Genomic DNA, 25690 nt, shown 5'->3' with positions numbered 1-25690 from the left:
GTTTTTTAACTAATACAGACTTCCTTAGAGTTGAATTTTATATAATATTTTCCTTTTCTGTATCGTTCTTATTTTTTAGAAGCAAAATTCTTTTTGAATGTGATAAGTACTATTTTAATTATTCTTATAGTATGACATGACATTGATTTTGAAAACAGCACAGTTATTTTACACAAAATGTGTTTAACTTTAAACTTCTTTTTAGGTGCTGCAAATTGTGAAGCCAGTAGGAATTAGCCCAGGGACAGTCATGTCAAGAGGATTGTATCATCCAGCAACAATCTTTATGGGCCGCCAAATGTCAGCAATCTCAAGCACTGGAGATTTCAGTATACAGTGGAAATCTTCCCAGCCCACAAAGAGCTTTTCAATTTCTGACCCACATTCATGCCAACAGACGGCAGAGAGAAGTAATGTGACAGACAGCTGTGGAGTACAAATGAATAGTGATACACAGTGCTTAAATAAGTCTGACAAAATAGACGGACAGACATCTCTCCAGATTGGTGAGAAAATGCCAGTCACATCCACGGCATTGTCTGAGCTTGAACAAAGTCATTGCTTAAAGATAGTAAGCAGCACAAATAATGGTAAGAGTCATTTACCCCAAAGCAAAAAGTCTGCAAAACTCAGTTCTTTATTTACAGGGAAGATTAAGTCCAGAGCACACAGCTGCTGATTTAAAGGGTGACAATTCTTATATATCAGAGGGGTCAGAAGAAGGAATAGTGACACAGGAAAATACTGAAAGAAAGAAAGAAGGAACTAATAAGCAGCTAGCTCTACTGGTACCTGTCTCTGAATGTTATACATCTGAAAATGTACATTCAAAAGAAAATCATTGTGCTTGGGAAACTCTCTCAGGTTAGAACTTTGTGTGTGTGCATGGATGAGTGTACGTGGTGTGTGTGTGTGTGTGTGTGTGTGTGTGCGCGTGCACATGTATGCTCTTTTTGTATTGGCTGAGTATAATGAGGATCAGAATAAGCTTTATAATAATATTTCTCTCATCAGTGAAAGAGGCAGGAAGTGGACAGTTTGTAGTTGATGTGGTGGTGGTGGTGGATTCAGATAGCTGTGTGACGTTGGGGAATTCATCTCAGTTCTTCTGTCCTCAGCTTCCTTGTCTTCATAGTTGTTGACAGAACTTGAGGGGAGTTGCTATGAGGATCAAAGAAGATCGTGTTTGCAAATCTATATAGATTTCTACTATTGTTATTATATTACTTTAGTTCTGTTTATTTTTAACATGTATATGTAAGTGAAAATATTCATTATTCAATATTCAGATTTTAAATTTGCCCCATCTTATCTGAAATTCTAAAATAATATGTATAATAACATATATACTGTATGCAGAAGTGAAGTTTAAAGTTCTAGAATATAATTTTCTTATTACTTAAAATTAACTTTCCACTGTATGAAGTGGAAGATCTTAACTGCCTTGAAATTAGTGAAAACTAGCCTCTTCATTTATTGTCTCTTATAGATCATGAAGACCTAAGAAATCAGAGTTCCATTAACCACATGCAGGAGCATGAAGAGGAAAGTTTAAATAGTAGCAGTGACCTTACTGTTTCTGTGAGTGAAGATGATCTAATTATCCATACTACAGAACTATACCCAAATCTGGGTGACAGCAGTGATGAAATAGATGAAATAGATGCCTTAAAATTAATCTGTACCAAGCAAGAGAAAGATGCCTTATCTGCTAAAAAAAATAATTGTACTTTGCAAACTGTAAGCTCTCCTGCCTCGGAAAAGGAATCCTCGGCTAATTCACCAACAAGAGAGTAAGGCTTTCAATTTTTTCCTATTCTGTTTTTAATTGTAGACATTTTTTGGGAGACTGTCCCTCTAGGAATATATTATGGAATATACAGCCATGAATATGAAACTTCCTTGATTCTTATAATAAAGTCTTTTCTCTAAAGGTTCATTTCTTTTGTTATGAAATAGCTTTAAGAAATATTAATATTGTGGAATCATAGTGGTTGCTAGTCAATAGTATTTATGTCTAAATAATATCTACTAAATTTACAAATCTTTCTTTTCTCTCTTATTTTAGAATATGAGAGTCTGTTTTGCAATTGTGATGAAGTAGACCACATTTTTCAGATGGCTAACTTTTCTGGAAACCCAGCTAACAAAAACCTTGTATAAAACACATTTGCACAATAGTTTATTCTTTTATTTGTGCTCTTTTTGTAGATGTCATATCAGTGTATTTATAGACCTTCCAGATGTTCCTTGCAAGTTGTCCATTTTAGAGTGTGAATTCCAAAGGATAAATAAATAATTCATGTTATATAGTAGCTAACATGTATCCTTAGGCATCTGAGTTCAAATTCATGAGACCATACCTAAAATATTTTTGCAGTCATTTATTTTGGATATGAAGATATCAGATTGGAACAGTTGGCATTTTAAGTTGAATATAATGTTTACTCAGAAAACTGAATAAATTCCGAAGTGGTAATTATAGCACTTTTAGAGCTGAAAGGAAGAATAGTTTAGATATAATCTAGTTCCAACTGCATATATCACTGATAAGGAAAGAAAGCCATAGAAAGATGAAGTGGCCAGTATAACTAATTAATGATAGAATTCAGATTAGAAATCAGGCTTCCTGATTTCATTATGAAGTCCTTTTACGGTTTATCATTTTGTCTTTTTTCAAAAATTAGTATTGATAACAAATTCACTCAATGTTATTGGTTGACTTATATATCAGTATATTTGCCATCATTATTCAAATCATACTGGAATATTAATTTTGGTTCAGAACTAGAGAGGAAATGGGTAGAGACTGTACCATATAGCTTCTTAAATAAAGGGGAAATTAGCCAGAGCATAATAGAAGCTTAATAACTGCCTGTGTCTGTGACTTCCAAAACAACTAAAGGTAGGTACATCCAATGTTTGGCAAACCTTTGAATTTAATAAATAGTAAATTAGAGACAGTAAATGTCCTATTATTGGAGATCTTCAAACAGTCTGTTTTGCCATGAGTATATTTTAGGGGGAATTCCTCTAAGCTTCCTTCCAACATTGAGATTTTAGGATGTTATTTTTGCCTCTTCCAGTATATTAATTGCCCATATGGACAAAGTTTACTCTCAAAGTTCAATGTTCCTTTGGATAAGCAATCAAAAAAATACTTTTGTCAAAACGAAGGAGGATCTTAAAGTACACATAAAGTCTTTATATTTCTTTTCTCTTTCTTCTTTGATTTTATTCAGTCCTATAATTTCAACTTTTCCTTTAAAAAAAATGGTTCTCAAATCTATATTTCTAGTCATAACCTTTCATTTGAGTTTTAGTATCATATTTTTAGCTTCAGAATTAGTTATCTAGGGATATACTTTTGATCCCTCAAATTCATTGTGTTCAAAATTGAACTTATCATTACTTTCCTGAAATTCCTCCAAAAAATATCCACTCTTCTTTCTGATTTCTCTGTTAATGTTACTACCATACTTTTGGTCACCTGTGCTTCAGTTATTTTTTACTTCTGTCCTTAGCCAGTTCTCCACATTCATTTGGTTGCCAAGAACTGTCTCAATTCCCTTGATATATCTTAAACTCCACTCTTTTTTTTTGTGTCATCAATGCCACGATCTTAGTTCAGGGTCTCATAATATCTCACCTAGACTGTTGTTAATATCAGCAGGACCTTGTCTACAAGCCCTACCCTCACAACTGTTGCAAAATTAATTTTTCTGATACACAGTGTTGAACACATCACTCCTCTCTCTACTCAAAAAAGCTTCATTGGCTCCCCACATTTTATAGAACAAAGTCCAAAATTCTTTAGATTGCCTTAGATTGTTTGATACCAGTTTATATTTCTTAACTAATATCCTATAGTACAACCAAACCAGACTATTCATTGTACTTTAAATAAAACTAGCACGTTTTTATGTCATTGCTTCTACTTATGTAATGTATGAAATTTCCTTTATTTTTCATTTCTGCTGAATTTCAATTATTTTTTCTTGTTAAAATCACTGTTTAAGGCATATTTCCGCTTTCTTGACAATTTCTCTCCTGATCCTCCTAGCCAAAAGCTACAAAGCTCATGCTTTTGTTTCCCTTGATTTTCACAGACTGTGTTGTATCATATTTAGTTACAAATTATTTTAAGTCTTCTTTTATTTTCCTATACTAGTGGGTATAGAATCCTTAATCTTGGAATGATCTCAATCTAGTAGCTGAGATGACGAGTTACACTATATAATCAACATAAATATGTCATAATATTCTCATTAAAATAGCATTCCATTGACATATTTATGGTTAGAAATTTAATTATCAGGGGTATAAAAAGATGAGTCATAGGATTAAGTTGCAGTCTGGAAGAAAAAGATTATACTGTGAAAATAAACTTAAATGATAATGAAAATAATTACAACTATGCAAAGAAGTCCTATAAAAGAGGGAATCTAAAAACTGTAGAAGAAAAGAGGAAGGAGTGACAAGGGATAAATGCTGGTGACAAATAAAGCAAAGAATATTGGAGTAAATTTGGAGGAAGGGAATATTGTAGAGGAAGAAAAGCATAGATGACATATATTTCCTTGATCCTGGAAGCTTAAAATCCTTGATCCTTGTGCTTTTTGGACAAGAGGAAAAGTAAACTGTCCTTTCTCTAGTTTCCAATTTAAGTTCATCTCATATCTCAACTTTATTTTCAGTTGCTAATCAGTCATCCAGTCCTATCCAGTTATTCATAACCTTTTAGACCATAGCACACCAGATCTTTCTATCCTTCACAAGTACAAGTTCATGTTGGTTGTTTCTGTGATACTATCTGTACCTCTTATCAGCCTCCATCCCCTTTTCCTTTTGCCTTCAATTTTTCCTAATATAAGGGTCTTTTCTAATGAGTCTTGTCTTCTCATTATGTGGCCAACGTATTTAAGCTTCAGTTTCATCTTCAGTATTTGACTTTCCAATGAATAGCCTGAATTAATTTCTTTAAATATTGCCTCATGTAATCTCTTTGCTGTCCAAGGGACTCTCAAAAATCTTTAATAGCACCTAATTTGAAAGCATCAATTCTGTGATTCAACTTTCTTTACAATCCAACTCTCACAGCAATACTTTTTTTTAATTTTATTAAAGCTTTTTATTTACAAAATTTACGCATGGATAATTTTTCAACATTGTCCCTTATAAAACTTTCTGTTCCAAATTTTTCTCTCTTCCCCCCCACCCCATCCCCTAAATGGCAGGTAATCGAATACATGTTAAATATGTTAAAATATATGTTAAATCCAATATATGTATACATATTTATACAATTATCTTGCTGCACAAGAAAAATTGGATCAAGAGGGGGAAAAAAACCTGAGAAAGAAAGCAAAATACAAGCAAACATCAACAGAAAGAGTGAAAATCCTATGTTGTGGTCCACACTCAGTTCTCACAGTCCTCTCTCTGGGTGTATATGGCTTTCTTTATTACTAAACAGTTGGAACTGGTTTGAATCATCTCATTGTTGAAGAAAACCACATCCAACAGAATTGATCATTTTATAGTCTTATTGCTGTGTATAATGATCTGGTTCTGCTCATTTCATTCAGCATCAGTTCACGTAACTCTCCAGACTTTTGTGAAATCATCCTGTTGGTCATTTCTTACAGAACAATAATATTCCATAACATTCATATGCCATAATATATTCAGCCATTCTCCAATTGATGGGCATCCATTCAGTTTCCAGTTTCTAGTCACTATAAAAAGGACTGCCACAAACATTTTTGCACATGTGGGTCCCTTTCCTCCTTTAAGATTTCTTTGGGACTTAATCCCAATAGCAACACTGCTGGGTCAAAGGATATGCACAGTTTGATAACTTTTTGAGTATAGTTCCAAATTGCTCTCTACAATGGTTGTATCCATTCACAATTCCACCAACAATGTATCAGCGTCCCAATTTTCCCATATCCCCTCCAACATTCACCATTATCTTTTCCTGTTATCTTGGCCAATCTGATGGTGGTATCTCAGAGTTCTTAATTTGCATTTCTCTGATCAGTAGTGATTTGGAGTACCTTTTCATATGAGTAGAAATAGTTTCAATTTCTTCATCTGAAAATTGTCTGTTCTTGTGCTTTGACCATTTATCAATTGGAGAATGCTTTGAATTCTTTTTTTTTTTTTTAATAATTATAACTTTTTATTGACAGAACCCATGCCTGGGTAATTTTTTACAACATTATCCCTTGCACTCACTTCTGTTCTGACTTTTCCCCTCCCTCCCTCCACCCCCTCCCCAAGGTGGCAAACAGTCCTATACATGTTAAATATATCACAGTATATCCCAGATACAATATATGTGTGCAGAACCGAACAGTTCTCTTGTTGCACAGGAATAATTGGATTTAGAAGGTAAAAATAACCCGGGAAGAAGAATCAAAATGAAACAATTTATATTCATTTCCCAGTTTTGTTTCTTTGGGTGTAACTGCTTCTGCCCCTCGTTGATCAATTGAAACTGAGTTAGATCTACTCTTTGTCAAAGAAATCCACTTCCATCAGAATACATCTTCATACAATATCATTGTTGAAGTATATAATCTCCTGGTTCTGCTCATTTCACTTAGCATCAGTTCATGTAAGTCTCTCCAAGCCTCTCTGTATTCATCCTGCTGGTCATTTCTTACAGAACAATAATATTCCATAACATTTATATACCACAATTTACCCAACCATTCTCCAATTGATGGGCATCTATTCATTTTCCAGTTTCTAACCACTACAAAGAGGGCTGCCACAAACATTTTGGCACATACAGGTCCCTTTCCCTTCTTCATTATCTCTTTGGGGTATAAGCCCAATAGCAATGCTTTGAATTCTTATAAATTTGCGTCAGTTCTCTATATATTTTAGAAATGAGGCCTTTATCAGATCCTTTGGATGTAAAAATGTTTTCCTAGTTTATTGCTTCCCTTCTAATCTTGTCTGCATCAGTTTTATTTGTACAGAAACTTTTTAACCTAATATAATCAAAATTATCTGTTTTGAATTAATAATGATCTCTAGTTCTTTGGTCACAAATCCCTTCCTCCTCCACAGATCTGTGGAAGTAAACTATCGTCTGTTCTTCTAATTTGTTTATAATATTATTCTTTATGTCTAGAGCATGAACCCATTTCAACTTTCTCTTGGTATATACAATGTTAAGTGTGGGTCAATGCCTAATTTCTGCCATACTATTTTCCAATTTTCCCAGAAGTTTTTGTCAAATAGTTAATTCTTATCCCAAAAGCTGGGATCTTGGGGTTTGTCAAACACTAGAATACTATAATCATTGACTATTTTGTCCTGTGAACCTAACCTATTCCACTAATCAACTACTCTATTTCTTATCCAGTACCAAATGGTTTTGATGACTGCTGCTTTATAATATAGTTTTAGGTCTCGTACAGTTAGGCCACTTTCATTTGCTTTTTTTGTTTGTTTTTATTTTCATTAATTCCCTTGAAATTCTTCCAGATGAATTTTGTTATTTTTTCTAGGTCATTAAATAGTTTCTTGGGAGTTTGATTGGTATAGTACTAAATGAATAGATTAGGAAGTATTGTCATTATAATATTCACCCAGCCTATCCAAGAGTACTTGATATTTTTCCAATTGTTTAGATCCAATTTTATTTATGTGAAAAGTGTTTTGTAGTTTTGCTCATATAGTTCCTGACTTTCCCTTGGCAGATAGATTCCAAAATATTTTATACTATCAATAATTATTTTATTTATTATTTTTTTTTTAGAGAACAGTTTAATAGTTTACTAAATGGAGAGATTTACTGGGACCAAATGATCCATGTTTGGTCCCAGGGCTGGATGAGACTATCATCTCAAAGAATCCAGTCCTGAATGTCGGACAGCAAGACTCTTTTATGGGATAACAAGAACAATGACATAATGGAGGAGGTACCTGGATGGGGATAACCTAATGGGGGGAGGCATCAAGGGTAACATAGTGGAGGGAGGTACTGAAGAGGTTACTGATATTCTAATGATGTCTAAAATGGATAGACCTTTATCCTGTCAAACATTAAGAAGGAATGATTATAGCCTAGAGATATAAAACCTTTATCTCATCAAATATTAAGAAGGAAAGGTTATAACCTGAGGCAGAGTAACTAAATAGGACAATTGGGAAACTGGGTCAGGACATTAAAAGAAAACTGTGGCACAACATTCCACACTCTCTCTCTTCTAACTATTCAAATCTTTGAATTACCTTCCTCTAGAAGGTCTTAAGCACCATAATTTTGACCAACCCTATGTGAAGTAAGTAGACCAAATAAAAATCAAAATAAAGCTAGAATAATGCAAGGACTTATGGCAAGGTCAAGTCTCTCCCTGATAACCCCAGAGTTAATCAGCAATACACAAAAGTTCCTTGTTGCAATCACGTCAGGTCCCCTGCAGTTGGTGATCATATGGACAGTTCACTGTGAGTTAGGTCTGTGGTCATTTGTGCATGACAGCCTCTGCTTACAGAGCAGCAGGGCTCAAAACAGTTGTGCTGCCGATTCAGAGGAGCAGCCCACTCCAGGGGAGAAGGGTGAGGTTTGGAGTAGCTCCACCTATCCCTGCCCAGAAAAACAGACAGGGCTGTAGAAAGGATCAGATTTCTGAGCAGATTATGCAAAGTTAGACCAAGGCAGGAAAATCCCAAACTTTTAGAGGCCCCATACCAAACTACAAGGTCCTTTTAAGTATGCTGAAATACTAATTAAGGACCAGGGTAAAAGGAGTGGAGAAACAGATCAGAGAGACTGCTAGTCCCAAGACAGGTATCCGATTTCTGGTTGTTTCTAAAAAAATAATCCCCAAAACTGAGTCTTCCAGGGCAATTCCAACAGAATAAGGGATTTCAAAGTTAAAGCACAACCAGCAAATCATAGTCCAGTAAATTTAAGCAAGGAGTAAAAAATGAAAAAGACTATTTAAAGGACTTCCAATTAAATCTGAACTAGTAAGATAAGGGTTAGGGCAGAAGTGCCTAAGAAAATATACCAGTTTCCACAATTTCCTATTTCTTCCTCCCTTTTTTTTTCCTCACGGAAAGGAATTATCAAATAACCATCCCACATATAAATCATATACATATGCATATACATAACAGACTAAAAACCCCTCAAACATAACAGCAATAGTTACACAAGTTTAACAATTTCCATCCCAAGTCTTAAACACACAGTAATACAGTTAAAATTCTAACAGTTCAACCACTTTCCCACTCCCCCATATCAGTCAGGAGAAGGGGCGATGGTTTTCTCAAAAATTGCTTCCTGTTGAAGATGGGCGGAGATGCTCAGTCCAGGGAGGGGGATGAGTATGGTGTGCCGTGCTGATAATCAAAGCTCTATCTAGGTCCCAGAAGCAAGTCAGTATATCTGTAATTTGACCAAATCTAGAAACAAAAACAAATCTAACAAAGAAAAGTTAGAGCAGTCTGAGATAGAAAGACTGGTTCACAAGAACTGCTACAAGATGTGGCCTCTCATTAGTTATAAACCTTAAAAAACTTGACTATCCAGACACAATATCTAGTAACCGATAGATGACCACACTAAATACTTAATTTGCTCAAGTATTTAGGATATAATGATTACAGATAACCAGATTGGAAAAAAGCAAAGTATGATATAATTGGATTGCATTAACAATTTCTTATTGACCATTGCTCTGATTACAGAAATCAGTTACATAAGGAAAAAAATGCAGTGACATATTAACTACAAACCCAAGAAATTTTATCTCCAAAAACAAATCCCATTAATTAAAGTTTTGGACAAATCCTAAACAGGTATTTACCATAACCTTATATTTATACAAATCATTTTGCTCCTTTTAGCCAAGAACTAGGTAGCTACAACTTGATTTTTTAAAAAAAAAGTCTGGAACAGTTTAGAGGGAGGGGGGAGGAGAGGATTCCATGTGACCGATCTTTCCCCCACTCTGCCTCCAAAGACAAGGGGGGAGAGGGAAGTTGAATTAAACTTCACTCCAGGCTACCTAGATGCTCTAATAGCTGAAGTAACAACAGTGGGGAGTAAGTTTAAATCTTTACTTTTGAAGACAAAAAAATCCCTACCCAACTCAATCTTTAAAGTAGCAGAAATCGGGGGGGGGGGGGGGGGGGGGGGGGGGGAGGGGAAGGGGAGGGGAAAGATCCCATAAAACCCACATGTCCAGCAAAGCTGGATTTAAAACAAAACTTAAAATGTTATAATATAAGTAACAAACTCTGAATGAAACTAAATACTGCTTTAAATTCCCAATAATACAAAACTGCTTTTCCTATCATATTTCAAATAATGAAACAGCATAGTTTCTTTCTCTCCCTCTGGCCCCATGTGGCCATTATTCCCAGTGGACTTCTCCTATGTTCTAACTTGGCCAGAGTTGAAGCCTTCAGAAGTCAGATCCTTTTTTTGCTACATACTTTACCTAATTAGAGGCACATGACCCCTTTCAGGTAAGTTAACAGAACTTCTTTAACAAGCTATTGTTCCTTTTAAGATCTCATACTAAAAGTTAATTAAATCTAGTCCGCCATATTTTTTTTAGCCAGATGGTGTCTTAAAAAAAAAAAAAACACCCAGATTTATACTCTGGAATGCCCAGAGTTGTGCCAACTGGCACACAGAACCAGAAGATGTGTCTTAAGAGACACTAAGGTAGTGTCAACTGCATCCAGTTTGACACTGATCAAAAATCAGAGCCCCATGGTATCTTAAAAAGACACCCAGGTAGTGACAACTGTGTCCAGTTCAACACTAGTCAAAACCAAAGCCAAATGGTGTCTTAAAAAGACACCCAGATTTATACTCTGGAATGGCCAGAGTTGTGCCAACTGGCACACAGAACCAGATGTATCTTAGGAGACACTCAGGTAGTACCAACTGCATCCAGTTCGACAGTACTTCTCAGAATTTTAACACCTGTCAGTGTCCTGTTATTCTGAAAATCCAGGTGCTAGCACAAGCAGGTAACCAGATAGTGCCCAAAAGGCACTCAGAATCACGTCAGACTAGGTGTCTAGGAGACACAAAACCAGAGGGTATAAGCCAGCATCCTGAATAATAACCTTCTCAGAATTCAAAGCCTGTCAGCATTCTTTTACTCTGAGAATCCAGGTGCTAACAGACAGATAAACAAACAGATCAGATTGTGTCTTCTGGCACTTGGACTTACTCCCCTGGCCGAATTAAAAGTATTCACTGTTGGGTGTGGCCACAGGTGATGAACTGCTCTCTTCCTGGAGCCTCTGGAGGAATCTAGAGGACTAACCTTTCCAAAGAAAAAGAAAACCCAGATCCCCTACTGTTTCCAGGCCCAAAGTGGAGACTTGAAATGTCTCTAACCCCTAGTCCCATTCTCAGTTTATAAAATCTCGCTGGGGAGCTCCAAAATGTAATGCTGAAGAAACTGAGCAAGACAGAGATTAGAGAACAATTTAATAGTTTATTCAATGAAGAGATTTACTGGGACCAAATGATCCATGTTTGGTCCTAGGGCTGAACAAGACTATCATCTCAAAGAATCCAGCAATCAATAGTTATTTTAAATGGAATTTCTCTTTGTATCTTTTGCTGTTGGATTTTGTTAAGTGATGTATAAAAATGCTGATGATTTATGTTGATTTTGTATTCTGCAACTTTGCTAACGTTGTGGATTATTTCTAATAGTTTTTTAGTTGATTCTCTAGGATTCTCTGAATATATCATCATATTATCTGCAAAGAGTGATAATTTGGTTTCCTCATTAGCTACTCTAATTCCTTTAATCTTTTTTTCTTCTCTTATTCCCAAAGCTAGCATTTCTAATACAATATTGAATAGTAATGGTGATAGTGGGAAACCTTGTTTCACTCCTAATTTTGTTGGGAATGGTTCCAGTTTATCTCCATTACATATAATGCTTGTTGATGATTTTAGATAGATGCTACTGACTATTTTTAGGAAAAGTCCATTTATTCCTATATTCTCTAGTGTTTTTAATAGGAATGGATGTTGGATTTTATCAAATACATCCATTGAGATAATCATATGTTTTTTGTTAATTTAGTTATTGATATAGTCAGTTATACTAATAGTTTTCCTAATATTGAACCAGCCTTGCATTCCTGGTATAAATCCTACTTGGTCATGGTGTATTATCTTGGGCATGATTTTCTGTAATTTCTTTGCTAATATTTTATTTAAGATTTTTGCATCAATATTCATTAGGGAAATTAGTCTTCACTTTTCTTTCTCTGTTTTGTCCTACCTGGTTTAGGTATCAGTACCATGTCTGTGTCATGAAAGGGATTTGGTAGGAGTTCTTCGTTCCCTATTTTTTGAAGTAGTTTATATAGTATTGAATTAATTATTTTTTAAATGTTTGGTAGAATTCACATGTAAATAAATACATTTGGTCCTGGGGATTTTTTTCTTAGCTGATTAATAGCTTGTTCTATTTCTTTTTCTAAAATGGGACTATTTAATTAATTTATTTCCTCTTCTGTTAATCTGGGCAATCTATATTTTTGTAGATATTCTTCCATTTCATTTAGGTTATCAAATTTATTGACAGCCATACAGTTTTATTGAAAAATAATAGTTTTGAATATGTTGGCAAGGTAATATCTCTACTTTTAGTATGCTATCCAGATGTGACATAGCTTTTCTTATAAGTACTGTGATCTTTGAGCCCAGAATATAAAATCTGAATCTGCTTCTGTTTCTTTTTTCTCTATTAAACAGGAAATGATAAAACCAATTGTCAAGACCTTAATTTTTTTGATGTTGCTTCAAGCTTATTTTTGTACTCTTTTCTTTTATCCACTTCTAGATGCTTCTTAATTCTTCTTCACTTTGTGCCATCAGAATAATATTGCCTGCAAATCTTAAAATGTTGATATTTCTCTCAGGGGCCTTCCTTCTTTTGATTTGTTCAGCCTGGTATTTTGCATGCTGCACTCTATGCATAGGTTAAATAAGTAAGGTGACAATATACAACATTATTGTATTTTTTTTCAATATTAAACCAATCAGTTGTTTCATCTTTGATTCTAACTGTTGATTCTTGACTGCATACAGGTTCTTCAGGAGACAAATATGTGATACTCTCATCTCTTGAGGACTTACCACATTTTGTTGTGATTCACACAGTCAAAAGCTTTGTTATAGTCAATAAAGTAGAAAAAGATATTCTTTGGAGGGGAGGGACACTCTTGCTTTCCCCATAATCCAACAAATGTTGTCAATTTGATCTCTAGTGCCTCTGCTTCTACAAAAACCAGTTTGCTCTTTTAAGGGTGGCTTCAAATAGGAATGATATTATTTCCACAATTCTTAACACTACTGAACCATTTCTTAGCCTAATTGCTCATTCTGAAATTCCTTTAATAGGGTTTTGTTAAGTCAACAGGCATTTATTAAGTAATGAATGTGTGGCAGGCACTATACCAAGCACTAGGGATATAAAGAAATTGACTAGTTCTTTGCCCTCAAAGAACTTTCTAACAGAGAAAAGACTTTTTAAAAAGCCCAAAATGTTAATTCCTAGTTATTCTAATACAACTAAAATTCACTTACTAGTTTATTCAGGCAATTAACAATATGTAATTTAGATAAGGAAGAGAGGGGTTAGAAAACTAAAGAAATGCTAAGCTATCAAAGGGGAAGTGAAGATTGATGCTGAAGACCACAAAAAAGGAGGCAAGGAAAAAACAAAGCAAAATATAATTAAACCCAAAACTTTTCTTAAGTCTGGCTATATGTACAAACTGTTCTCGCTTTACATATTCAACTTTATATAAAGAATTCTGAAAGAAAACTCACGTGTTAACATTACTGTATTAAATGTTAACATTACCCTTGGACTAAGTTCTTTGGCTTCCTTTCCTCCCCAGTCTTTCCCCTAATCTCTACTCCTCACTCCCTGCAAACAAACGAACAAAAATCCCTTCAAGTGAAAGCAGAAAATTGGAAGGGCAGAGAGACTACCACATCTGCAGAATTGGAGCTTGGCCTTAGACCTCCACAGAGAAAGACCTTTGTCCTAATTTGGCCACCCACCTGGTGTGGCATACCTGTCTGTTTTCTTGTCCATGTTTTTTTCCTCTCTTTTGAGGCCAGGTCACCATATGACTGGGTTTTGACTTCTTTGTGTTACTTTTCCTGCTTCTTCTGCTCTCATTTTTCTGTCCGTAGATGCCATATGTCTTTCAACCATGTTCTAATTCCCACCTTCCATGGATGTGTGACTCCCGTCCTTTCTCCATCCCTTCCAGGTCTTTGCAGATTCACATTTTATAAAAATCACTTTACCTATAAGTCTTTTGAACTTATATAAAGCAAGATCTATCTACTTTCATTTGGTTTTCGTAAATATAGACACATATAAAGTTATTAAGTTTCGATTATATTCTAGGAACTGTGGTTAGTTCTTTGGGGAGAAAGAGGGAAAAAATGATATTTCTCTTCCCCTTATGGAATTTATATTATATCATGGGAGACATACATATATAAGTCAAGTCAGCAAACATTTATTAAATGCTTACTATGTACCAAGCACTGTACTAAGAGTTTAAGATAAAAAAAAACCTCTCACTGAGCTCAGTGTAATGAAGGAAACAACCTTCAAACAACTATAAAGAGAGAAAGGAAGGGAAAGGGAACAAACCTTTATAGGTGCATAGGTTGTCTATATGTCAGCATTGCATAAAATACTTTTTATAAATATTATCTCATTTGGTCCTCACAATATTCCTTGGAGGTTGGTGCTGTTATCATCTTCATTTTGAGGAAACAGGCCAAAAGGCTAAGTGTAAAGTACAAACTAGCTCCCTGGAAGCCTCAGAATCAGCCATAGTCAGGATAAGTGAAAGTCCTTGGTCTTTAGGGAGAGAAGTGAAGGAGATGGATAAAACTGCCAGGAGTTTTGCCAAGGATCCTTCCTTGATTCTAGGGTTCAGAATCTCCACACTTTTCTCCTCCTCCTCCTGAGGCCAAGTAAGGTTCTCTGGCCTCTCTCATCCACCCCCTAATCCTTATATACAATTCTCTTAACTCCAAGCCTTGAGCTAGCAATAACTGTGAGAAGAGAAATTCCAAACATATGCTAATAGAGTTATTGTCCAATAGGTAATTAGCCTTAAGTGCTTGGTTGTCTGATTCAAGCATACCTTTTAAGAGTTTCAGCCCTTTACAGTTAAGTGATTTGTCCAAGGTCAAACAGCTAGTATGCCTGAGACAAGAAAGAAGAAGTGCGAATTGGAATTGGTAGATGCACTCTGTCAGTTGTTACATGCCACTGATGCTCAAAACCTGATGTAGTTTCAAGTCCACTTCTAATGGATAGCTCTTTTCCATCTTTTTGCTCAGCCTTGTATTTTTTGACTGGGGTTTCTTTCCACCAAGGGAGTTCCTTGTGATAGATGTTAAATACGCAACTATAATATTCTTGTTGGTTTTCTGGAGGTCTCTGGAGCAGTCTTCATTTCAGTAGAGTAATCACCACAAGAATAACCAGGTGTTAAAGTCCAAATTCTTTATTTTCTCCTTCACACTCTAGTTTCCTTGCCTGGGCCCCAGCTAGCTTTTTTGTGGCCTTCAGATGGGCCTTGATCTCAATGGAGAAATGCAGGAGGCCAGCCACCACGGTGGTGTGAAATGGAGTGAATCTGTCTCTGAGTCCTTCTGAGTCTGTACCAGTTTCTCCCAAAATGCAGGAAGGAGGAGAGCCACCAGGAACCTGATCAAAGATAGAATGTCTCTTTGAGTCAGAGGGCTTGTGCTGCAGCCTCTAGCCACCACAAAGGTGGGAAATGGAATGAATATGTCTCTGAGTTCCACCCTGGCTGAGTTTGTCCCAATATATATGCTCTGTTATAATTAGATCATTACATTAGATCTGAGTATGAACCAATCATATCACTAGGGAACCATTATTTGTTGTAAGATTAAATCAAACATACTGAACTAGAGAACTATTGACCACCATGCTAAACTAGATAACCATTGTCTTATCAATTCCATTGAGTTAGCACCTTGTAAGAATCCTTTTTTCAAGTACAGAGTTCTGGCCCATGACATCAAAGGACTTCCAGTTTGATGTTGGAGCTGATAAGAGAGCCAGTAATGGTTCTTGAATAGAGGAGTGACTGAGTCAGACTTAGATTTTGACAGGTAAGTGGAGGATAGACTAGTGTGGGCAGGGACTTAAGGTAGAGAAACTGAACAGCAAACTATTGCCATAGTCTAGATATGAAGTAATAAGAGCCTGCACTAGAATGGTTGCAGTGTCAGAAGAGAAAATGGATATATAACAAATGTTTCAAAGGTAAATTAGTGGGACTTGGCAACTTTGGTTTGCTTTATTGTAGTGGCCTAAATTGTGGTTGTAGAGAAGAAATTGAGTTTGAGGGTCTAAGTAAGTCACTGAACTAGCAGATACACTGCTGAGTCATTCCCATGAACTTTGTCTACCATGATATGGAAACTTTTTCATCCTAAAGTTTACTCCATCCTGGACTACTTCTCACATTGGAAGTACCTTGAACCCCTGTGTCTTTTCCTTTGAGTGGGTAATTGTTGCCAGAGGGGGAGGTCCAAACCAACCATGTATTACTTTCTCTACCATGCCCCACACCTTTTCTTAAATGTGCCTAATCATTGTTGTTAAACTTGAACTTCCAATTTAGTTAAGTATAATAGTAAACTTACCATCTCATCCATCTATTTGACTTTTCCCTCTTTTTCCACTTTCCCTGTCAAATCGTTGCCAAATCTTAATAGTAAGATTTTTTTCTTTCTAGTCCTACTGCTTTCATTGTATAACCTCATTGCTCCCTTCTCAATTTTTAAAAAAATGTTTTCTTTATTTTGAACTTTTTAAATGACAGAGATGAACATTTCTATGGAAAAAAGATTTCATGTGAAGCCATGTATCTCTGTTCACATGCCTTTAAAACCCAAAAAAGTATATGTAGCCCTTATAAGTTCGTAGGGTATTTCTGAGGAGTTAGGAGGGTATGTCTGACTAAGTAGCACAGTAGACAAGTACATCAGACTTGAAATCAGGAAGGCCTAAGTTTATTTACACCCTGTCCTTGACACATCACTAGTTATGTGATCCTAGGCAAATCACTTAGATTTATCAGTTTTAGTTTTCTCATTTGTGAAAATGGCTTTAATAGCACCTTCTAGGATCGTTGTGAGAATCAGATGAATAATGTATGGAAAACACCTTATAAGCCTCAACCCCCTACAAGAAATGCTATTATTTCTTCAGGTGACCGTTCTCTTTTGCCAAAGCCAGGTTCTTCTGTGTGTGCACTTACTCCCTTCCCATTGTCTTCAGAAGATTGTCTCCTCAATTATCCCTACTCTTTCTCAAGTGTTAATCCAAGGCGATCAACTGGTTCCTTATGTACTTTCAAATATGCTCAAATTTTTCCAGTTCTTGAAAAACTTCCCTAGATCCTGTCATCCTCTCAAGCTATTGTCTCTTTGCTCTGCAAATCCCTTGAGAAAGTTGTCTACATTTATTGGCTTTACCTCCTCTCTTGTCACTTCTTAATTCTTTACACCTGGCTTTTGATTTGAATTGAATGATTTTATTCAATTGAAACTGCTCTTTCCGAAGTTACTATATCATTCATTGTGAGGATTGGCCTATTGCTATGACTGATCTGATAGAATTGATACCATGTTTTATCATTTGTTGATCTGATGATATACTGAAAAATTCCTATCTACCAAACAATTAGATTGGTCCAGTTACATTTAGGATTAGGAATGCAAGGTTAGCAAACTGTCAATTAATAAACTGTCTAATCCACATATATAAAATTACCAAATTTCTCTAAATACAGTGTCCTTATTGATAAGGAGGAAGTCATAGTCCAGACCACCTGCTGATTCATTGCTTCTAATAACCCCTTCCTACTTTGATCCTATGAATCTGCCCAGCAACAGCAAGCATAGAAACTCAGGAGAGCTGAGCTTTCTATTGAGATACACAGCCCACTCTACATATAAGCCACTAGTGTGTCCCCCTGAACCTGAAGAGAAAGGGAGCCACATATATTTAAATGTCTTTAAGTAATAAACTATATGACTGATTCTTTGAGTGCTTATGTTCCTTCTTAGTACCCCTTCTCCCATGATTGTCTCATAATTTGTAAATCTATTGGTTTTAAGATTAAACCTAATCTATCTGTCTGCTAGATGTGACCTTGTTGACTTCTCCTTCTAGATATGGATAATCTTTATTTTCTGTGACACAATTGTTTCTTGGTTTGCTTCCTTCTGATATTACCACTTCTCATTCTCCTTTGCTGATTCATCTTCTATGTATCCCAATTGAGGGTATTCCCAAAGGTTGTATCCTGACTTTTCTTTATTTCTTCCTGAAACTTTCTTAGCTTCTATGGTTATATTTCTCATTTCTCTGAAGATGATTTATAGACCTACACATTTAGCTCCAGTCTCTCCCCTGGACTTCATTCCCATTTCACTAATTGTCTATTGGATATTTCAAACTGGATATCTTATACACATCTTAAACTCAGCATCTCTAAAACTGAATACCTTATGTTTTCCTCTAAACCTTCCCATCCTATAAACTTTTCTATTTAAAAAAAAATCATTCTCTTTATAATGTTTAATGTCTCTTTACACTCCCTTACTCCATATATTCATTCAGTTGCCACATTTTATTGTTTCTACCTTCACATCTGTTGCAAGTGACCCATTCTCTCTAGTCACACATCTATACACATCTTTATTAAGGTTCAGGCCCTCATTACTTCTCATTTAAATTATTGATACAGCCTTCTAATTGATTTCCCTGCCTCAAGTCTCTCACCATTCTATTCTATTTTTATGCCTTAGTATGAAGGTAATTTTCTTTAAGTGCAGATTTCACCATGTGACTGCTACTCAACCAATTCTAATGGCTTATTGTTGCCTTTAAAATAAAATATAAATACCTTTCTCTGGGTTTTAAAATCCTATGTAACCTGATCCCAGGATACCCTTTTTAGGCTCCTTGGACATTATTAATTATATATATATCTGTGTGTGTGTGTTATATTTACACACATATATATATCTTTATATATACATATATAAATTATATATATATAATACACACACCTTTATAAAACACTTTTATCTCCCTTTTATACTCTGTGATCCAGTCAAACTGACTTCCTCTTGATTTCTCACTCACTGAATTCCATCTCCCATGTCTGTGCCTTTTTAGTGGTTGCTTCACCCTCCTGGAATGTACTCTCCCCTTACTTCTGTCTTATAGATGCTAGGACATCATTTCCCACATGAAACCTTTCCTTATTTTCCTAACTGCTAGTACCACCATTCCCATAATACCTTGTTTTTGACCACTTTGTGTACACTTATTAAACTTTATATTTTATGGGTACTTGGTTTTTCCCTCTCTTATTAAAATGTAAGCCCAGTGTAAGTAGAGAACATTTCATTTTTTAATACTTGTGTCCCCAATCTGTAGCACATGCCTGGCCTATGATAGGTAGTTAATAAATATTTGTTGCTCTTCCCTTCTACTAACGTCTCCTTCAGAAATAATCTTTGTACATCTTGAACATTCCTATACAAGTTATCTCATCTAATAAAATGGAAATTTCTCATGGGTAGGCCCTGTTTCATTTTTGTCTTTGTATCATTAGTTCTTGGCAAAGTACATAGTACATAATTGATACATAATGATTTTTTAAAATTTATTTTTAAATTATCAAACATTTCTTTTTTTTTCTCCCTTCAATTTTCTCCTGCCCCCTAAAAAAAAAAAAAAAGAAAAGCAAAACTGTTCTAATGAGTATGCATAGACAAGAAAAAAATAGATTCATCTACTAAGCATTTCTAAAAGTATGTGTCTTATTATACATATTTAGTCCTTAACTTCTCTTTCAAAAATATTTGGAATCATAGTTGTTTATTGTGTTAAATCAGTTTTAAATTATTTTTAAAATTATTCTTTTTGATAGTTATAATATAAATTATTCTAGTTCTACTCACTTCTCTCTGTATCAATTTATGCAACTTCTTCCTAGTCTTTTTCTTTTTTTGAAACCATCTCTTTCATCATTTCTTAAAGCATAGTATTATTCTGTTAAATTAAAATACCATACTTGTTTATCCATTCCTCAATTAATGGGCACCTCTTTAATTTCTAGCTTTTTTTCAATATAAAAATAGCTGCTATAAATTATTTTTATGTTCCATCTTTCTGTGATTTCTTTGAGATATAGGCTGTGTAGTGCACTTTCTGGACATATTTCCAAATTGATTTCCAGAATAGCTGTACTGATTAATAACTATATCAGTATAGCTGTTTTGTCAGAATCTCTCCAATATTTGTCACCAGACATACTTTTAAGCTCACTTTCCACAGTCATCACAGAGAGAAGAAATTATTGTGGAGATGGGGCCTATTTTTCTTATTATTACTCATAAAACTGCTTATCCACTGCCATGGATGGGAAAATAGATGAGTGTTAGGATTCTTAAAAGGTGCCAAGTCAGTGGAATTGATGAGATAATGATTCTCTAATTTAATGTACTTAGTACTTACTACAATTCCAAAAGATTCATACCTTTAAGAGAGCATATATAAGGAGGAGCTCTCAGGGCCAAAGGATACAAGCCCACTCTCGGATGTGGAGACAGATTCATTCCATTTTCCACTTTTGTGCTGGCTGGAGAGATTTGGAGGGAGCTAGAGAAAGAAGCTTGAAGAGACAAAGGACTAGCGGCAAGAGCTCTCGGAACCAAGGAAAGAGATGATAGGCCTTTAAGAAAACTAACTGGACTATTTTGAAGGAAACAATAAAGGACCTGGACTTTAATAGCTGGCTGCATTTGAGGTAATTATTACTCCGAACTGAAAGGAAGGCTGCTCCCAGAAGCTCCCCAAGAAACCTGCTCCCAGAGAACATTATATTTTAGAGAAGAACATTACATTTTGGCGCCCGAACGTGGGACCAAAAACCTTCATCTGTGACCCAGAAATTAGGGTGAGTATAACAAGGACACTTTGTGAAAGGGCTAAAATAGTATTTCAGCTAAAATGGGATAGATGTTTAGAAAACAGCCTTCTTTTCCAATTCAAGGAAAATGTGTAGAGAGCATTGTCAGATTTATGAAAAACCAAGGTTTGATTATAATTTGGGAGCATCACTGAACTTTTAGAAACTGTGCAGTACACATCTCCTTGGTTCTCTAAGGAAAAAGAATTGGATCCAAATGAATGGGAATTAGTAGGAGAGCAGCTATATCAATTCTACAATGAAAATGGACCTGACTCAATTTGCAAAGATCCACTTTATACTTGCAATTTAATACTACTGGCTTTAGGAAATTATATAAATTATAAGAAGAAAGACCAGGAGGGGGAAGTGCCAAATAAACTAGGTGAAAAGGATGAAGAATCAGATAAGAATGGAGTTAAGTACAATTTTGAGTATGGTACTTCACAGCAGGAGCATTTCCCATCCCCTGACCTACTTCCCTCCATTAACCCTTCATGGGTGGAGGGAGAAGGAGGAGGGGGAGAGGCAGTGACACAATCAGCAGTACCTATGAAGCAGCCTTTGACAAGATTACAAAAGGCATTGGTTAAGGCTAAGAGAGAAGGACAGGATATATCTGATTTGAAAATAAATTCATACCCTGTGATTGAAGAACTTCAACAGAGGAGAAGAGCTCCCTTTGAGCTGGAAAAAAGCAAGGATTTGAAAAAAGGTTGCACTCTTTATGGGGCTATATCGTCTAATGTTAAGATGTTACTAGACAATTGGCTTATGAAATCCTAACCCCTAGTGATTGGAAATCCATAGTAAGGACATATTTAGAACCTGGACAAAACTTGTTGTGGCTTTCGGAGTATCATGAATTATGCAGGATTCAAGCCCAATGAAATAGGCAAACAGGAGTTAATATACAAATCACTTTTGACCAACTAGCTGGTGAAGGTCGATATGGAGAGAATTCAGCACAGATTAGTTACTCCACAACAGCTTATGAATAGATTGCTACTGCTGCTATAAAAGCTTGGGGTACTCTTCCAGGGAAAGATCGAGGGGAAGCCTTCACAAAAATAGAGGAAGATCCTAATGAACCCTTTGCAGATTTTGTGGGACATCTGCAAACAGCTGTCACAAGAACTACTGGAGAAAATGCAGCTATAAGAATTATGATAAGACAACTGGCTAAGGAAAATGCCAATGAGGTTTGCAGAAAAATTATATGGGGACTACACAAAGATGCTCCTTTAGAGGAGATCATAATACGTTGTGCCACAGTGGACACAAATGTTTATTATACCCAGACTATGATGAACATGGGAAGACAGGATCCCTCTTGGCAAGGGACTTCTAGAGAAATTCATCGATGTTTTCAGTGTGGAAAAAGAGGACATCTGAGAGTCCAATGTAGGTATAGAGATAGAGTGAGAAAACAGGCTGAGAGAAGACCTAAAACCCTATGTCCAAAATGTCACAAGGGCTTCCACTGGGCCTCAGAATGTAGATTGACCCAGGGAAATGAGAGGCAGGGCCCAGTTCTAAGATCTCAATCAAAAAACAGGTGGGGCATGATGGCAGCCGAGGTTACACCCAGAGAGTCTTTAGAAGTTCAGGGCTCTGATGTGATCTATCAGTCAAAAAGCAGTCACATGGCAGAAAGGGATTACATGATCAATCAGCAGAAAAGCAATCAGATAGCAGAAAGGGATTACAATTGGGGAGAATACAGACTTTTTAATCCAAGAGAACGGCAATGTCCAGTGCAAGCAGCTCCAATGTAATCTCTAGGTGATGAGGAGAGATTTAGAAAGTGGTAAATAGAAGGGACTAGATAGTTAACTGCTTGGGGAAAAGAGTTTTTTTTTGTATTCCTACAGATGGAGAAGAAAACAGATGGGTGCCAATGAGCTGTATTCGCCTTGTCCGTCAGAGAGAGACAGAAAAATAGAAAAATCTGGAGACAAAGGAGAAGACCTAAGAACAAAATCTACAGGAATCATTGGATTCCCTAACACAAGATAAGACTGTGTTAGGACTTGAAACCAGCAGGAATCATTGGATTCCTTGAAATGAAAAATTGTTGATGAGACTATTGCAGACTGTTGAGAGATATTACAGTATCAAATCTGGTCTCAGACACTTACTTCAAAACTTGTAGGAATTATTGGATTCCTGGCACATGAACTAATGGACAATAGATTCCTTTTGGACTATTGCTAGGACTTATGGACATGTATAATTCCTCATGTTGATTCATGTTATTTGTTACATCACTATTAGCCTGTGTTATGTTACTATGTGATTTATGTAATTATGTGTAATACCTCCCATATTGATAGATTTATATATGTATACCTGTTTTAAGAGTGAGACCCTTCAGAAACCCGCCAATTTGATTTGATTTCCCATTTCCTTTGGTATTTTTATCTCCCTTCCTGAAATGTCAGGAACACCTTTTTATGGTGTTTTCACTCCTTTTTTGAGCAGTCAAGGAAGGTGTGATCACCTTCTTTTTTGGGGTTCTCACCTCCTTGAGAAGTCAGGGAGATCATGACCACCTATGTTCTAAATCAAAAGAAAGCGGGAGATGTTAGGATTCTTACAAGGTGCCAAGTCAGTGGAATTGATTAGATAATGATTCTCTAATTTAATGTACTTAGTACTTATTATAGTAACACAAGATTCATACCTTTAAGAGAGCATATATAAAGAGGAGCTCTCAGGACCAAAGGACACAAGCCCACTCTCAGAGGCAGAGACAGATTAATTCCATTTTCCATCCCTGTGCTGGCTGGAGATTCAGAGGAAGAGAGACAGTAGCTGGAAGAGACAAAGGACTAGTGGCAAGAGCTCTCGGAACCAAGGAGAGAAATAGACCTTTAAGAAAGCTAACGGGGCTATTTTGAAAAAAACAATAAAGGATCTGGACTTTAACTCCTGACTGCATTTGAGGTGATTATTACTCTAATCTGAAACTAAGGTTGCCTCCAGAAGCCCCCCAAGAAACTCACTCCCAGAGAACATTATATTTTAGAGAAGAACATTATAGATGAGACCTAGGAGTGATTGTACACCCTCGACCATCAATCTTGCTTCCAACCCAGTCCTCACAGCCATAACCTGGGAGTAATATTCTATTACATTGATGTACCACATTGTTTAGTCCTTGCCCAACCAATGAGCATCTACTTTGTTTCCAATTCTTTGCTATCACAAGAAGTGCTGCTTGAAAATATTACTACTGGGGCATCTAGGTAACGCAGTGGTTAAAGCTACCAGCCCTGAAGTCCGGAGGATCTGAGTTCAAATCTGGTCTCAGACACTTAACACTTCCTAACTGTGTGACTCTGGGCAGGTCACTTAATCCCAATTGTCTCAACAAAGTATTACTAACAAAGGCTTCCTTAAGTCAAGTATTGGAATCTCTGGGTCAAAGGTATTAATCATTTCATTTGCATTATTCCAAATTTCTTTTTGAAATGGTTGAACTAATTCACAGCTTGATAATGCATCAGGGTGTTTATTTTCCTGCAACCACTGTAAAAATGATTATTGCCAATTTTTTGTCATCTTTACCAATTTTCAGATTGTAAGGTAAAATTTAAAGATTATTTTGATTTGCACTTCTTTTATTATTGGTAATTTGGAGCATTCTTTCCTGTGATTGTTAATTCTTTGTTATATTTCTTTTGATAACTATTTATCCTATCTGTTTACCACTTACATCTTGGGGAATGGCTATTGATTTTATATATCACCAATACCAAAACCAATAACAGAAATTTAATACACTGTTGTTGTTTTTGTTATTTTACCCATTTAACTGCCTTTTCTTTTTCACAGATACAGTAATTTTGCTTGTAGAAATTTTCAATTTCATGTAATTAAGTTCCAGTGTTTTTGATTCCTCTCTTAGTGTGATCCATTGATATACCTCCCTGTTTTTTAATTGATATAGTTTTGATGACCACTGCTTTATATTGTAGTTTGAGTCTGAAAGACCATGTTTCTTTCATAAAAGTATTCTGATAGATGCTTTCTTTTTTAGGTTTTGTAAAACATTTCTCCAATATTGATAATGTTTTTTAATAATTAAAATTCTCTTGAATATCCATTCCTTTGATAATTCTGTTATAGCTAACTTTATATTCTTTTCTATTGTTCCATTATTTAAGTCTATCTGATCTTTTATCAATTTGGTCATTTTATATTTTAGTTTTATTTTATCCGTTTAATTATTAAATCCATTATTTCTGGTTTTTTCTTCTTTTATCTATTTCTCCTGCAATTTTAATATATCCTCTTATGTGTTTGTTTTAGATTTGCTCATCTATCCTTTTTCTAATTTAAAAAAAAAAAAACACATTCAGTCTTTAGTGATTCTCTTCTTTTTTTTTCTCAGTCTTTCACTTAGATATATTTGTCTTTTCAATCAGTTTTCTCTTTTGTTTCTTTGGCATGTTTTGCTATCACAGATTCAAATTTTGTTTTGGTTTGCTTTCCTCAAGATCCACAAGGTTCTCTGTCTCTACCTCATTTTCCTTTGTTTTGTTGTATTTCTTAGTAACATATCTGAATCCTCTTACAATACATAGATGGTTTGGTGGATAGA

At 35.5% G+C, this 25690-nt stretch overlaps 1 protein-coding gene across 3 annotated transcripts in view; it reads left to right on the top strand.

The window, feature by feature from the left end:
- The window catches only part of KIZ (kizuna centrosomal protein), a 219064-nt gene that overhangs the window by 79489 nt on the left and 113885 nt on the right, over positions 1-25690 (top strand). For all 3 annotated transcript variants that reach the window (XM_031951038.1, XM_031951039.1, XM_031951040.1), the window contains 2 exons: positions 206-590; positions 1490-1793. In XM_031951038.1, the coding sequence (XP_031806898.1) occupies positions 206-590; positions 1490-1793 (689 nt within the window). The remainder of the gene's footprint in view (positions 1-205; positions 591-1489; positions 1794-25690) is intronic.

Source organism: Sarcophilus harrisii, chromosome 2 (assembly GCF_902635505.1).
Source record: "Sarcophilus harrisii chromosome 2, mSarHar1.11, whole genome shotgun sequence".
In the NCBI taxonomy this organism is placed as follows: domain Eukaryota; kingdom Metazoa; phylum Chordata; class Mammalia; order Dasyuromorphia; family Dasyuridae; genus Sarcophilus; species Sarcophilus harrisii.
The sequence above is the reverse complement of the archived record's forward strand: the minus strand, read 5'-3'. Positions and strand labels throughout refer to the sequence as shown.